Raw genomic sequence first — 14,977 nt, 5'->3', positions numbered from 1 at the left:
ATAATTCAATGTTCAGAATGGGGAGAAGGCTAAGGGCCTTGAGAGCAAAGTTCCCTGTTGCATTTATCCACCAGGCAAGAGCAGTGTGGCGCAGAAGGATGCAATTAAAAGTCACAAGTTACTTCCACACTCATCCCATCCCCCTCCAAAATCAACTCCTTTCTTTGCAAGCCACTACCTAACCTAATTTCAGCCCACACTAGTACATTGCCATCCTGAAACGAGCACAGAGCAGGAGCAGGAGGACATGCGTTCCCATGCCAGATGGAGACACTGAGCCCGCAATCCACCAGTCTTCCTCTACGCTACTCTTCTCCTTACTCACTGTTCTCTACGTATCACCTACACAACACCACAGCAGGCACAGAAGTGCCTGTTTTGGACAGCAAAGATCACCCTTAAAGCAGTTATGGATGAAGAACAGAACAAATCTCAGTAACTGCAAATGTACAAGGAGAAAGGTCATAAGAAAGTAAGAACAGCCAAGTTAGGACGGATCAAAGGTCCATCTAGCCTATTTCTACCAGCAGTCAGTAGCAGATATGTAGGGAAAGAGCATAAGACCAACGAAGATCACGGTGACCTTTCCGCAGTACACGCTCTTGGTATACTCGTGCCCTAGATGAACATTCATGCGCAGAAAACTAGACACTGTGAAGGATCCTAGGGCTTCTGGCTGACCAGTCAGCAGAAATCTAAGGACGTTTACTAGAAGAGTAAAGTTGCCATGGGCCACAGTTATTCACTGAGGGCAGTATACCCTCATAGTGAAAACCCCACTGCAGCTTCAAGCAGAAGAGGTAAGTGTCTTCTCCATCTCCTCAAGTGTGCGTATGCTGCTGCTGCTGCGCTGTAGCAGGGTATGTTCTTTGCTTTCTGCAAAGTGGTCGTATCTCAAATGGGGAGGAAGATGATTTCCCATATGCAGATCTCACTCTGTCAGGAAGGAGATGTGTGAATACTAATAACCATGGGAAATTTCTGAAAATGACACAGATTTGCCAAAATCAGATGCTACTGAACCATTCCAGACCTCTCCAGCCCTGATTCTAAGTTGTTGTCTGGAGAGCTTGCAGGAAAACATTTCTTGCCTTCTTGCTGGCGCAGAGAAGGGGAATCCCAAACTGCCCCCGGGGATCACGTGCTACTTTTTGCTGAGCAAGCAAATAATTGCACTTCAGCTCCAAACCCAAGGATGGGCAATTTAAACCAGAAGCTGTCTAACCAGCATAGGGAAGTGAATTAAATCATAAGCACGGAGACCTCCTCAGCCTCTTTACAGAGGCCACCCACTCTCTAAAGCTGATCCTGGAAGCCACGGATTTGGGGCTTTACTCTGCCCACTGATGCCAGTTGATTTAAGCCAGTAAGCAGAAGACTTCACCGCGGACCCGAGTTTCTGCTACGGCGCTGCTGGTAACGGAGTCTGAGCAGCTGAAGTCAGGCTGAGTGTAGCACTACGTGAGACAGAGAGATCCTGTCTGCCTCTGTAGTATCCGTTACAGAAAATTTCCTCACGTTTGACCCAAGGCAGTCAACCAGCACTAATGTCTGCGATGAAAATCTCTGCACTGTTTGATTAAATAGGGATTGCGAGAGAAAGCTATCATTTGTCATCTCTCTCACTTATCGTGTTAGAACCTAGAATGCTAGGAAAAGAATACTAAGTATTACTATATCACAGTATTTAATTATACTATCTACAATATATAGTATTACAGCACTGTAAAGTATAAAATAGTCCTGTACAGAGTACTGCAAAGGACAGGACTGCGTTTCTTGGAGGATGACACCCGAAGCACAGCAGCTTGCTCTGTGGTAGTCACTCACATTTTATTGCTGAGATATTTCATTGTGGGTCAGAGAAAATCCGAACAGCAATCTGTACCATCAATCTTCCCTCCCCAAAACCCACCAACGTTCCTCTATGACGTGAGAAATCTATAATGATCCTGACTTGGCTTTTTTCACTTTCTGTAAAATTAAGTTTCACTGCACATTGAAACCTGCTGCTCCCCAACGGAAATAGCCTTCACACATCACCCCATCCTGAAGCTGCTTCAGGACAACCTGGGCAACGGCCGTACTAACGCCTCTGCTTTGGCACTATAACAGCCTTTTCAGTCACGACTTCATAGGGTCAGCCAAGCATTGAGCACCAGAGGGGGGTTCTGAAGTTCAGACGCGTCACGTAACTTTTGGGTCCCCTCACTTATAACTGGATCTGCTCTGACCCCACCCCACCCGAAGACAACTCCCCCAGGCTATGTCTCACCGATGCAGGCGGGCCAGATGTTCTCTGCCTACAGCCTGAGCTCACACAACGGGAAGCACCTCCCATGAGGGAGCGTTTTGACACATCAGCACAGCACTATGCTTCCTTGAGTGATGGAGACACTGGGGATAAGGTTTTATGTAAGATTAATTTTGATTTTGTGGAGATGTGGAAACTTCTCACACTTACATTATCAGCCAGGCTTGGGCGTATATTCAGATATCCTCGGCAGGATATGCTACACAGTCACAACGGCACACAATCCCGGCAAAGCCCTCGAAAGCTCTGTCTGTGCTACTGAACAGCCCAGGGAATGTTCCCAGGCACCAAGACTTTGACGTTTTACGCTGTTAACTTGTTAGGACTGTCGCTGGGACGCTTCTGGCCCAGGTCAGCTAGTCCTGCTCAGACAATGCTCAGCCACGGTAGAGAATGAGCAGAGGGACTGCTCTCAAAAGGCAGCTTCCTTGCGTGCACCCTATTCTGGATGCTAGGAGTGTTTAATAACACACGTGGGTGCTGCTCTGTGGCAGTTATCAAGGAACAGTCTTAAACGCATTTAGCTTATCAGCACAGAGGTAGCTTAATAGTTTGGGACAGACAGTGTAGAGGCAAACCAGTTAGCACTTAAGAAGAACATTAGAGGATGTCCTCTGTTGAGCTGGAAGGCAGGCCAGACTTCCTTTAACATCGAGCTCATGATTTGCTTCCAGTTTCATTTTATTTTATAAGTCTGTGGGCCACAAAAATAGGATCACCTTTCTTCTGCATCTCCAGTTCCCCTCCATTTCCCAGAAGCTATTTGTGGATTAGGGACAAATTGAAGAGTAAAATATTTGTTTGACCTTCTGTTTCCAGCATCAGATATTCTGGCCCAAGAGGATGGGGCTTTCTTTAAGGAAATGCACCATTTTCTTCTCATCCCAAGAGATGAAGTTTTAAAATCGCCAACTCTACCAATCCCAAGTCAAGGAGAATCTCCTGAGGTCCCCAGTCATGCAACACATCCCTGCTGCACATGGTGAGACAAATGCACACCCATAAGCAGTAAAATGAATCGCAGTCCCATTCATTCCCAAGAATGCAGGCTTTCACTTGGTGATGATGGGTGACATCTGGCCAGGAAAGAGCAGTTTCAACCCACCCTCTCCCTCCACCTAGAGAAAAGGGACAAGCCCACAGAGTTGCTCTGTTCTTTGTTAATGCCCCTTCCATACGAAGGGCCTTGGATGGAGATGCTGACAGCCCTTTTGCGGATAAAGAGCTCTGCTGGACCTCTAAAGACATACCATACCAGAAGCCTTTTACTTAATGAACTACTCTCAAAAACACATCAAAGAGTTTCCTATTTGCAACAGTCTCACAAGGGGAATGCAAATAAAGTATTATATTATAATTTTCCTGCTTTCCCACTGGGTCTTTTTAGAAAAAAAAATTCAAACATAAAAAGATTAAAAATGATTCCATTATCTAAACTTTCCTCATTTATATGGGCATTATGGTGCACAGACAGCATCTTACATGCATCGATGGGAGTAGTTTTCACCCCAGAGGCTCACATCACACTAATGGACTTTTTTAAGGGGAGCACTCAGCCCACCACTCAAACGCAGGGAGGCTTAGCAGAGCACAACAGTGTTATGCAGCAAACGAAAGATGCTACTGCTCACGCTGGGAAACAAGAAGAGTTGTAGATGAGCAGAATGCAATTATATGATTGGGATTTTTCTCATGACATGTGTGTCATGAGATCTTCTATGACCACAAGTAACCAGTTTGAGCCTTTCTTCCCCACAAATCGTCTTCTCATAGTCACCTCTCCACAGAACTGGAAAGATGAGAGTAAAAGTTTTCCAGGGAAAATTTTGTCCGTTTATGAACAACTATTTTGCACAGGCTACGCAAACTGCAGAGTGCTGCCCTATGGGCACCGACTCCAGTGCAGTCTCATGCAGTGGCTAACAGCAGATATCTAACCAAGGAGCATAAGAAACAGGGCAAGTATGGGGTGATCTTTCCCGGAGACACCCGAGACCCCAAGGAAAAACAGCAATATAACAACACCCTAGACTGGAGGTTGCATCAAGACATACTATTACCCATAAACGGGCATATTATCCAGGAATTCCTATCATCCTCTTGTGAATTCACATGCACAACATCCTGTGGATGCTTACATACACATACATTGAAAATATATATGAATGCCTATATAAATACATAATGTACCTTTACCCTGCTGAGAAAAGAAAATCTTCCTTTCGTTTGCCTTAACCTTGCTACCAGACAATTCCATGGAGTATGCCCCAATTCTCGTGTTGCAAGAAACAACTGAAAATTGCTCCCTATTGCCCTCCTCCCTTGGCATTTGTGATTTCACAGGTCTCCATCGTAAATGGAAGGACTCTCACAGCTCTCCATAGAGGATGCCCTTCCTCATCTCCAGTGCGAGGAATATCATGGTCAGTGCAGAGAGTGATATGCAACCCATGGTTTCACAGAAGCTGAAGCCAGTAAATATTTTAGCTGAGAAATACTCCGATGCAAACTGGCACTTCTTGCACAACTGGCAATATAGAAACTTCAACGGGAAATAAAATATGAAGATGGAAAATTCCTTTTTCCAACAAAACCTCTCAAAATCCATTAAATTTGCAACAGAAAAACTTAACAACATCCCTTGGGAAATAATTAACGAGCCTTTTTTCCCCTAGCAGGTTTGAACAGCGACTGGTAATTTACATATAAGATAAATACCTTATTAATGCATTATTTTTTATGTTTAAAGCTACCAGTCAAAAATCAACAGCCTGAAACAATAATAAACTGAACCTAATTCTCCCCAGCAGTGTTTCAGTCGTATATCAGTAACGGAAAGTGAAATGTTGACTGGGCAGAAGAACAATAGCTTGCAGCTCCCCTTTGGTGCCAAGGAAAATTTGTAACTCGCTGTTCAAGGAAGTCAAACGTGGAAAGAGCTAATTATTAGCTCTGCTACAGGCTAGGAGAGAACCCAAATGCTGGGAAAACAGATCAGAAAGCACAGCTTGGACATATGTGAATGGTATTTGTATATACAAAACAAGCTCCCCATTGGAGGAGATCAAAAAGGTTCAGCAGCCAGGAAAAAAAACAAAACGGAATTGGGGGGGGGAAAAAAAAAAAAAAAAAAAATCAAGCGCAAGGCAGATGAAAGATGTCAGGTCTGCGTCGATCTGAGTCAGAAATGCATCACTGATGCTTGACCTCCGCCTTCTCCCGCGGCATAAATCCACCGGGAGACCTTCGTGTCAGCACATCAGCTGAGCCCCGCAAGCCAATTGCTGCTTGGCTGCTTCTGGCTCGGGAGACTAACCTGAGACATTCTTCAATAGGAGGGGGAAAAAAAAAAAAAACCCAAGAAACAAAAACCCCCACAATCCTGCTAATATCCTGAGTGACCCACGGAGGCTTACGGAAACCGCGAGGCTCCGATCTGAATTTCAAGCAGCCGGCCAAGTTAGCATGCAGGAGGCGACACGGACTGGGGGGGAGGCAAACACACTGAGGATTTGCTACTGAATAGTTCCGAGCGGCCAGAAGACGGCAGATCAAAGCTGTAATAAATTGAATCCACAATTAGGCTTGCCACCTTCGGAGGCTCAGTTGAAGTAGCGTCTTTGTACAACGTGCAACTTCCAAGATGATAAAATCTCTGCATCTTGTCTCTGTTATGCACAAGTGTTCGTATATATTTATCTCCCTTTTCTGAGGGTTCTCAGCTCCTTCATATCAAGGTACAAAGCATGGAAGAGAAATCTGAATTTCTGTCCCACAGCTGAGCAATTTTCAGTGCTCTTCACTTGGACGGGAATCTGCTTGGGAAAAGCTGTGCCCGGAGCAGGGAATGGAAACCGGATACAGGTTGCTGTGAAGCTGCAGGTTCCCGCACACCCAGGCTCTCCGCTTGCTCTTTGGGGAAGGGGCTCTTGGACGCTTTTGCATGAGACCCCGTGCACGAGACTGAGAATTGGAGGAGAGCAAGCAGGGGAAGAGTACAGAAATCACTTGCCTTAAGCACCTGCCCTAGGAGATGCATCCAGCAACTGTGGAAACTGCACTTGCGAATATCGCTTTACTCATTCTTAGTGCAGCAAGAAATTGTAACTAGAACAAGTTCACTCTGCTCTTATTTCCTCTTTTCTCCCAACTCTCCCTTCCTTTCTCTCTGCACAGATTTACTAGCACTCCCCATAGCTCTCACATCTCTTTGCTTTCTCTTTCCTAACTGCAGTACCTCCTTAAGTCTTCACCACATTCATCACTCAGCTGTGGCTTTCTTCCCATCTTCCTTGGGATGGGAAGGGCCTTTGTTAGCATCTCTGTTTCAGCTCCTCCTTGGTCCCCTCCCTGGGGCTGGAAACAGAGCCCAGGAGTGTCCCAGGGCTAGACCGCAAGACTCGCAAGCCAGGAAGCTCCAGCCCATAGCACGGGACCCACCAGACAATCGCTGGCATAAAAACAGCTCCACAATTAGGAATTAAGAAAGCTGGTATTATCCTACAGGTTTTTACTCTCCTCACTTGTTTTATGTCATGCTGTAGGTTAAATTCTTCCAGTCCTGTGAGGAGCTCATACTTTTAAGACAAATAATCTGCTTTTCAGGTTTGGAGGCAGCAGCTGATGACGACAGAGCGCAGTTAAGAGGGCAACGTTAAAAGAAATGCCGGTCCCCTCCCTCTGGTTGCCAGACCTTTTTCTGGAAGGAGACAGCCTGCCGTCTCCGGGTGACTCACAGGATTCCCGCTCTCCCTCCAGCTGGCTCAGCCTCCTATCTCCTCTGGGGAACACTGCCTTCACTGCCTTTACAGTGAAAGGGCTGATGGTCTCGCTGTGGCATGGCAGCTCCTGAGCCACGTGACAACTGTCAAATCCATACCTTTTCCCTTGCCAGTCCTCTCCCAAAGTGGTGCTGGTGCTGAGGAGGAAAATCCATCTCCAGTGATGCCAGGAGTACTTGGTAGATACTCTTCATTGATGTTTGCATCACATGCAATTACCAAAAATAACTCACACTTAAGCTTCCACTAGGGCTATCATTGCAAGCTCAACATTGGCTCTCAGGATTTGCAGTTTTGCTTCTTCTCTCAGTCAGCCCTCTCAGCTCTTTAATCCTCTTGCCTGCAACACCACCCTTGTATTGTAGCTAATATCCCAGCAGGCACATAACTTAGACACGTAACTACTCGGAGCTCCCTTATCTCAGCCATGTCTCATGCTTCCAACTCCGCTTTGATGCTGCAAATTGCTCCCTCACAAAGGTTGTAATAAGCTCTTCAGGAATAAATGGAATATTCTGCGTTTCTGTTCCTTTATTCCTTCTGTTCCTGCGCTTCTGTTCCTTTGTTCCTAAATTCCTATATTTAATAAGCTTCTGGTCAAAGTGATGTGCATGACAGGAAGTTCTTCATCTCCCATGGCTTCAGCAGGGGTGAGCTTTCCATGATGACTAAAAGGACAAGGTCTCTTGTCGCATATTTGCATCGGACTGCAACTCAGGAAGGACAGTGAAGCAGAACGTGAACTCAGGACACGTACCGGGACATAAATCTGTTCCTTGTGCCCCAGCTTCCCTTCACACCAGGCGAAGCACCTCAGCTCTGAAATGGGTCTGGTAGCTCAATAAATATTTCTCCTCCCTATTTTCTAGCACTCAGAGCACTAGCAATCTAGCAAAGTTTCCTGTTGGGGCTTGATGAGGTATCAATAAACAAAGGCTAAGTGGTACAAAAACCACAAGAAAAAAAGGTGCACGAAAGCAAAAAGATGAAAGCATAGTGATGTCCAAGTCATTACCACCCAAAAGTCCTGCTTCTCAAGAGTGCAAATCAAGAATCTCCACACTTGGTTTTCACTAAGCCTAAATATCCCTGCTGGGCCTCCTTTAGAAGGCATTGCTGCAACACCCGGCACATCTCTTTCTCTGGGAGAGGGAACGCTGACGGCACAGAAAGCCTCCATGCTCCTAGATGACACAGTAAAGAGATAAAAGCAAGGCTTTGGTGAGGAAGAGCTAAACACAACCCCTACCTGATTGTGTTCGTGAGCCGACGAGCCCTTCCCTCTCGATGGGGAACAGCTGCCATCAAGCTGCTCACTACAATCCGCCGTCCACTGCAAAAGGGATAGAAAGGCATTGTGTAAAATAATACCTGGGTCGGGGACGCTGCTGAGTCAGTCCACAGCACACAGCAAACACCGGCCAGCTGCTCTCCGAGGCCACGGGAATCACCGAACAGGGCCCCCACTGGAAAGGAGGGAAGATCTCAAAGGCTTTGGCCCCGACATGGTCCAGCAGTAGATGGTGAGAGGGAAGATTCATGAACAATTGCAAGAAATTGAAAAAGAAGCTGTCGCCGCCGAAAGCCTCACGTGTCCACATGGATACGTCCAGGGAGAAGCTTCCCGGCACAAACGCCGCCTACAACAGCGTCTTTCATGCCCAGAGGAGCAGGCATAAGGAAACTTTGTTAAACAAACATCCTCAGTATTTCCTTGCAGGCTCCAGTAGCGTTTTTGGTGTATTAGGGATGGCACGGCCAGCTCACTACGTCCCAGACCCAGCTTGTCTTGATTACTGTTTCCCATGGAGCCTTACACAGCTTCTGCTTCTCCCCACCCTGTTTAGCTTAATAACACATATTAGTCCAGAGCTGCCACAATATCAGCTCAATACGACCACCCAGGATCGTGCAGCAGAACAGGCAAGGACACAGATCCTCCCCATCTCTTTGGCTAACCACCTACAGATAATTTTACTAAAGATGGAGAGATCATTTCCACAAAAGTTTTTTTTTTTTTTAAAAAAAAAAAAACCAAAATCATAGCCCAAAATTGCATATTCTATCTGATTCGATTCCATCTCTCCAGTCCACACTGGCTTTTCCTCATGATGAAGGAGGTGAACGTCATGGGGCTTTCCAACCATAAGGGATCATACGCTCTCGAGCCTAGCGGGCCAGCACAGCACACTGAAGAGGACAGCAACCATGCAATGACTACGACTTCCTCCAAAGTTTGACAGTGAGGTGCTTGTACCAAAATAATTCCGCTAGGGATCATTTCGGGTTTTTTCCTAATAAAAGGGGCAATATATCATGCTGAAAAAAAAATTAAGCCTTTTTCACAACACAAACATGAAAGATATCATCTAATCCAAAGTCAATTTTTTGGTGTCCCCCAAAGTTGAGACTGAACATTTTCAACCAGTCCCATTTCTGAGCTCTTTCGTCCTGGAACTGCCTGACTGAGTAAGCATTGCAGAGAGAGCTGCTGCTTGGGTGACATTACAAGGGCTGAGACACTGAGAAAAAAGGAAAAAAAAAAAAATCAATTCCATATAAACAGCAGCTAACTGAGAGCTTCTCGACAGACGGGAACGGCTCACCCATTACGTTAACAGCCTCCACTGCCGTACAGAATTGAGAGGAAAGGGCATTTTTCTCCTGACTTTACTCTCTTTTCTCATGGGAGCAAGGTTGGAGATACCCACGTGATGGGAACGTGGGTATCTCCACGTATAGGTATAGCCTTCATTAGATTGGCTATAGACTCAATTTCCCTGCAAGTGGCTTGCAGTATACAGGACAATACAACATGCCCTTCCTTTCTCAGGGCAGCAGTTTTTTTCCCGGGATGCTGTACCGGCTGAGCATCTCATATACATGGTTGAGTGGATTTATCCTCTCTCAGATAGCGAAAGCATTATTATAGCCGCAAGGAAGCGAGCCACAGAGAGATTAAGTAACTTGCCCAAAGTTAAAGATTAAGTTACTGGCAGAACCTTGCAGTTAAAAACAATTTTCTTTGTCTCAGTCCAGTGCCTTAGCCATAAAACCATCCTTCTTCCTCCAGCTCTCATTAAAAGCAAACGTGCTACCTTCAAATCAATTTAAGAGTCTGAGCCAGCTTCCCACCCAGCAGCTCCAGTGAGCAGCAGGATACATGCATGTTTATTTTTTGCTTTGATAAGAAGCGACTGGAAAAAGAAAACCAGTAATACATTATTTCTGATTATTTCTTAGGCAAATTTGGGGTAAGAGGTAGGAACACAAGTATCCTTTCCAGAGAATATGCATCATCCTTGATGCATTCCTTAAGACAACTTGATAAACACAGATGACTTATGGAACGTCTCTGCCTCGCTTCTTGCCCCATGCGCAGCCCTAAAATGCTGCATTTGGCTGGAATTTCACCTAAAATTCCCACTTCCAAGTAGACACCAATGAGGTGGTGTTAAGCACATTTAGCTGCTTAACTTGAGATGCCTTTAAAAATGGTTTAATTAAAAGGCTGGATGTTCAGCTCTTTCATCATTAGTCCTTTCCCCCCCTCGCTGCCCCCAAGACACTCAGGTTTTATTTCAGAGACCCTACCCCTAGATTTGATGTAAAAAAAAATTCAGCAGCTCCCTTTGAACACGGAAAGTTAAAATTCCATTTCCACAAACAGAAGATGGATTTAGTTGTGGCAACCAGGGATCTCAATGCGGAAACTGTAAATGGGCTGTCATGAAAACTAACAGCTTTTGTGCCGGAGATGCCATGGGGAGCCCAGGGTTGGCGGCAAAGGTTTGGACAGACTGCCCTCGGCTGACTGCCCTCAGGTCAGTGTGATAACTTTGCAGTGAACACCAGATTTCATTTATCCTTTCCTTTAATGGAAGGGGGGAAATCAGGATGAATATTTGTGCACCATCCAGAATTAAGCCTCTTCTGAGCCGTGAAGCGGTTGTAGAACTTAGACTACTAATTTATTTCTAATTCAATAGCATTTCTAAACTTGGCATATTAAAGCAAGCAGTACTTGCCTGTTTGACCTGAAGCCCCTCCAAAGCATCACTTCAAACACAGCCATTTTCCAGTCTGAGCTTAAAAATGGCACTATGAAGTACTTTGGATCACTTGATTTTTAAATGCATTTTCTCCCACATCTAATGGCTTGGATCCTCAATTTGTAAAGACCTCTTTATAGCAAAATTTATTCAAGAAAAAAAAAAGTTCCTTTTAGGGTTAATTTCTTTAGGCAGAGTTAATATATAAAGGGTCCAAAGCGCTGGATCAGATCGTCAGCTACAGCAAATCTGCAGAGCTCAGATAAATCAAGAAAGTGCTACTTGCATCAGATAAGGACAGGATCGTTCATATCTCTCTTTCAAGCAAGTTTCTCTCCGACAGACCACAGGACATTTGCTTTTATGATCTGCAGTGCAATTGAACTCGGAAATACAGTGCAGTGGAAGGGAGAACTGAGCCCTTCCTGCAGTTCACGGAAAAGAGGCTTTCACTTGCTATGCCAACCGCTGCTCCCAATTTACAGCTGAAACAGCAGCAGGGCTTCATTTGTGAGCAATCAATAGGCCTGAGCATGAAATGAGAAAGAAAACAACCTGGAAAAAAAAAAACCCAAAAATACAAGAAAACAAGACAGAAACTGGATTTCTCCGCTTCCTGCTGCACAACGCTACACGTTTTTCATAAACTGCAAACGCAGCCTTCGTACCGCGACGTTTTCAGTTGGCTTGTAGCCTGTACAGAAACAGCATGGCTTTTGGCAGGATTCATCACTCAGATGTTTCAGAAACAAGCCAGGAAGCAACGAAGCCATCCAGCCATTACCCTGATGGGGTTTACCCAGCTCCGCTCCCATTGCGGACACCAAGCCCGGCTTCACAACAGAGTCGGTCCATCTTGAGGGATCCGAGCACTGCATGAACGAAGCCACAGCAACGAGGTGGTAAGTACTGATTCAGTGCAAACCCTCTCCACTAAGGTCTTCTTGCTGGGTCGAGTGCAGCCGGGCAGGCTTGCTGCAGGGCTGCCCAGCGATCGCGCTGCTCTAGCTTTGGGCTAGCGGAGGTCTCGCCCAACCCTTGCAGCGGCACAAAGCCGGTAAAACTCTGCATTGTGAGCTGGGGTTGATCAGATGGAGACGGGACCACGTGTCCTTGCCCGGCCCTTGGTCACAAGCGATCGCCAAGAGAGCTACGGACGCAGCCCAGTTGACTGCGGAGCAACGGTCCCAGGAATACCGGCATGAGGAAAGAGGTCTGCCAAGGCCACAAATGCCATGCGCAGCCACTGAATCCACAAGCCTGGCTTGGGAACGGCTCCCAGGGCAGTCCCGCTCTCCTCCCACGGACCGGCACCTTCTCCCCCATCTCCTTCCCTCTCTCCACGAGCCGCCTGCAGTCTGAGCTTTGCTGCTGCAGCCTAATTAGCCAGGCAGCATTTGATGATTAAAAAGCGTTGCAAAGCCCCAGCCAGAGCCCCCTCTGGACCGAATCCCTGGGCAAAGGGAAACGATTCACTTCTCCCCCAGGAATCGGTATCCCATCCATTATTAAAAATCTCCCGTGCTTTTTCAGAAGCACTGACAAGCCTTAACGGATACTGCTTCGTTAGCCAAGTGCCACAAGCAGGGGAGGGAGGGACTCAGCAGTGCCGACTTGCCATTATCCGGCCTGTGACAAAGGCCCACCAAGGACTCAGGGCCGCGGCCATTGGGACCCAAGCAAATGTTTTCCACGTACCTTCAGCCCATGTTGGCCGGGGAACAGCCCTGTGACACTTGCGTGACGCCTGCATCCCCAGACAGCTTTCCCCAGTGCCCACCATACCCATCCAAGGACCCAGGTTTGCAACGTGACAGCTGAGCATCGTCCACATCGCAGCCACAGTCAGGGTTTGGCAAACTCCCCAAAAAGGGTTCCCTTTGCAGGGGACCAGTCTTTCACCGGTGCTTGCGCAGGACCTTACACGACACAGTCCCTGCTCCACTGCTGGGGTCAGAGCGGTACCTGGCGCAGCTTAAACGCATTTCCAGTTTCAGATATCTAATGATGTCCATACCCTTGCTCTTACGATCTTCAAGGCAATGGCTTGTTTTATTATTTGGTCCCCATAACCAGTGTGCAAGTGCTCTATCACCCAAGCACTTTATTCTACCAAGAAGCCTGCAAGGTAGGAAAGCACCTCTGTTAGCCTCACGCTATAAATGGAGGATCAAGGCAGACTGAGGTCAGGCTCCACATCTATGAAATGGCATGGGCTAATGCTCACAGCTCGCCCTGTACAAGCTTATCTACACTGCAGTTTGCCAGTTCACATCTTCGGCAAGTGTCTGGTACCCATGGCACCAGACTCACAGGATTTCCCTCAGAACAGTAATGGTCCAGGAGATGAAATTCCTCCTTGCCTTGGACCTCAATGTCCATTTTGAAAAATGACGTGATCCCTGTTAGAGCTGTTTCTAATGACAACACCAAACCACACCTTCCCTAAACCATCCCTCTGTTTTCTTGGTATTTGCATCCTCTGTAACAGCGCAATTTTCTTTTCTGACATAACAATTATGAAGCAAGCAAATAGGTTATTGTATATATCGAAATGCGCAGCAGTTAAATGCTGTTAGGGAGCGTTTGGGGCTTTCAACTGCTTTTATTCATTCAGTCTTTTCATTAAAATCCCTGAAGGCTTCTGTATATGGATGGAAGCAGTACACTAGGACTGCAGAAGCCCTTCTTGGTACTGGATACTCCTCAGCTAGAGTCCCTGCAACTTATCTCAGGCCAGGCAAAACAGTCCTCTGGCATTTTTCTGGTGAAGCACCACCGGGTTGACCAGAGGCAGAGAGACGGGTTCTGCTCTCTTGGCCCCTTCCTGCATCCCACGGTGCGTGCACACGTACTCCTGGCTGTCACCGCACACCCCCAGGAGGACAGCGTGGGACAGCCATGCATTACAGCCATGTCTTGTTTTCCTTTATTTGAAACAGGAATCCCGGAGAAGTCCAAACTTCAGGGCACATCTCTAGACCACTTAATGGAAAAAAATCAAATGCGGTTGGCAGGAGATCTTTGCTAACCACTTTGAGTCCTCATATCCGGCTGAACAAGAAAGCTGCCCAAAAATCCAATATGCTGTTCTGCCCTGCTTCACACTCCTATAAAAGCAAAGTCGCTTTAGCTGAACCTGCTTCCCTAACGGAGGCAACAAGCCGTTTGCACAAATCACTGGCTTCCCTATAACCCCAGTGCCCTCATTTTGCATTCCGTTTTAAACCGCATCCTTCACTAACCTGTGAGATGTTGGACTGCGTCTTCTCACTCTCGCCGTCCCCCTCCGTTTTATCGGTCAGCAAGCCTTGGACTTGGTACTCCAGGACGTAGCTGTCAATGAATCTCTCCAGCTCCTCAATTTCCTGAGAACGGCTACTCCCTGCCTCAGAGGAGGCAGACGCCACAGACGAGTTTTCCATCACTCCAGGTAAGAAAGTGAGAATGGAGGGGGCCTGAGGGGAAAAAAAAAAAAAAGATAGCAATTAATTCCTCATCCTCTGAATTGTCAAGCCTCCCAAGCAACACCTCTCTGTCGCACACCCACGCAGACGCTCCAGCCTTCCTTGAGGGATAAGCATGAGCATCTATTTTTACTTTCTACAAATCCACTAATTATAAAAAGAAGCCAGGTTAGAAAAAGAGCAGCCAAAGTCTACTGGTTACTGCTGGCAGGATGCTTTTTGTTATGCTCCTGTGTTTCCAACACTTCAAACAATTGACCAGAAAACAAGCCCTATACTTTCCAATAACTGCGAGGGCATTTCCTTCACAACAGCTTACGGTGGGAGCAACGTAAGAACACAGGATCAGGCTCTAAGAACGAC

General features: G+C 46.6%; 1 protein-coding gene across 17 annotated transcripts in view; it reads right to left on the bottom strand.

Moving 5' to 3' along the window:
• The window catches only part of CTIF (cap binding complex dependent translation initiation factor), a 212,650-nt gene that overhangs the window by 149,211 nt on the left and 48,462 nt on the right, over positions 1 to 14,977 (bottom strand). For 11 of the 17 annotated variants that reach the window (XM_068927875.1, XM_068927868.1, XM_068927870.1 and 8 more), the window contains exons 2-3: positions 14,393 to 14,605; positions 8,345 to 8,428 (exon numbers count right to left, since the gene is read on the bottom strand). In XM_068927875.1, coding sequence (XP_068783976.1) covers positions 8,345 to 8,428; positions 14,393 to 14,572 — 264 coding nt within the window. In that variant the 5' untranslated portion in view covers positions 14,573 to 14,605. The remainder of the gene's footprint in view (positions 1 to 8,344; positions 8,429 to 14,392; positions 14,606 to 14,977) is intronic. The other 6 variants (XM_068927877.1, XM_068927878.1, XM_068927872.1 and 3 more) reach the window with 1 other exon arrangement.

This window comes from Struthio camelus, chromosome Z, assembly GCF_040807025.1.
Source record: "Struthio camelus isolate bStrCam1 chromosome Z, bStrCam1.hap1, whole genome shotgun sequence".
Classification (NCBI taxonomy): domain Eukaryota; kingdom Metazoa; phylum Chordata; class Aves; order Struthioniformes; family Struthionidae; genus Struthio; species Struthio camelus.
Note: the sequence above shows the minus strand (reverse complement) of the source record. Positions and strands in the feature narration are given on the sequence as shown.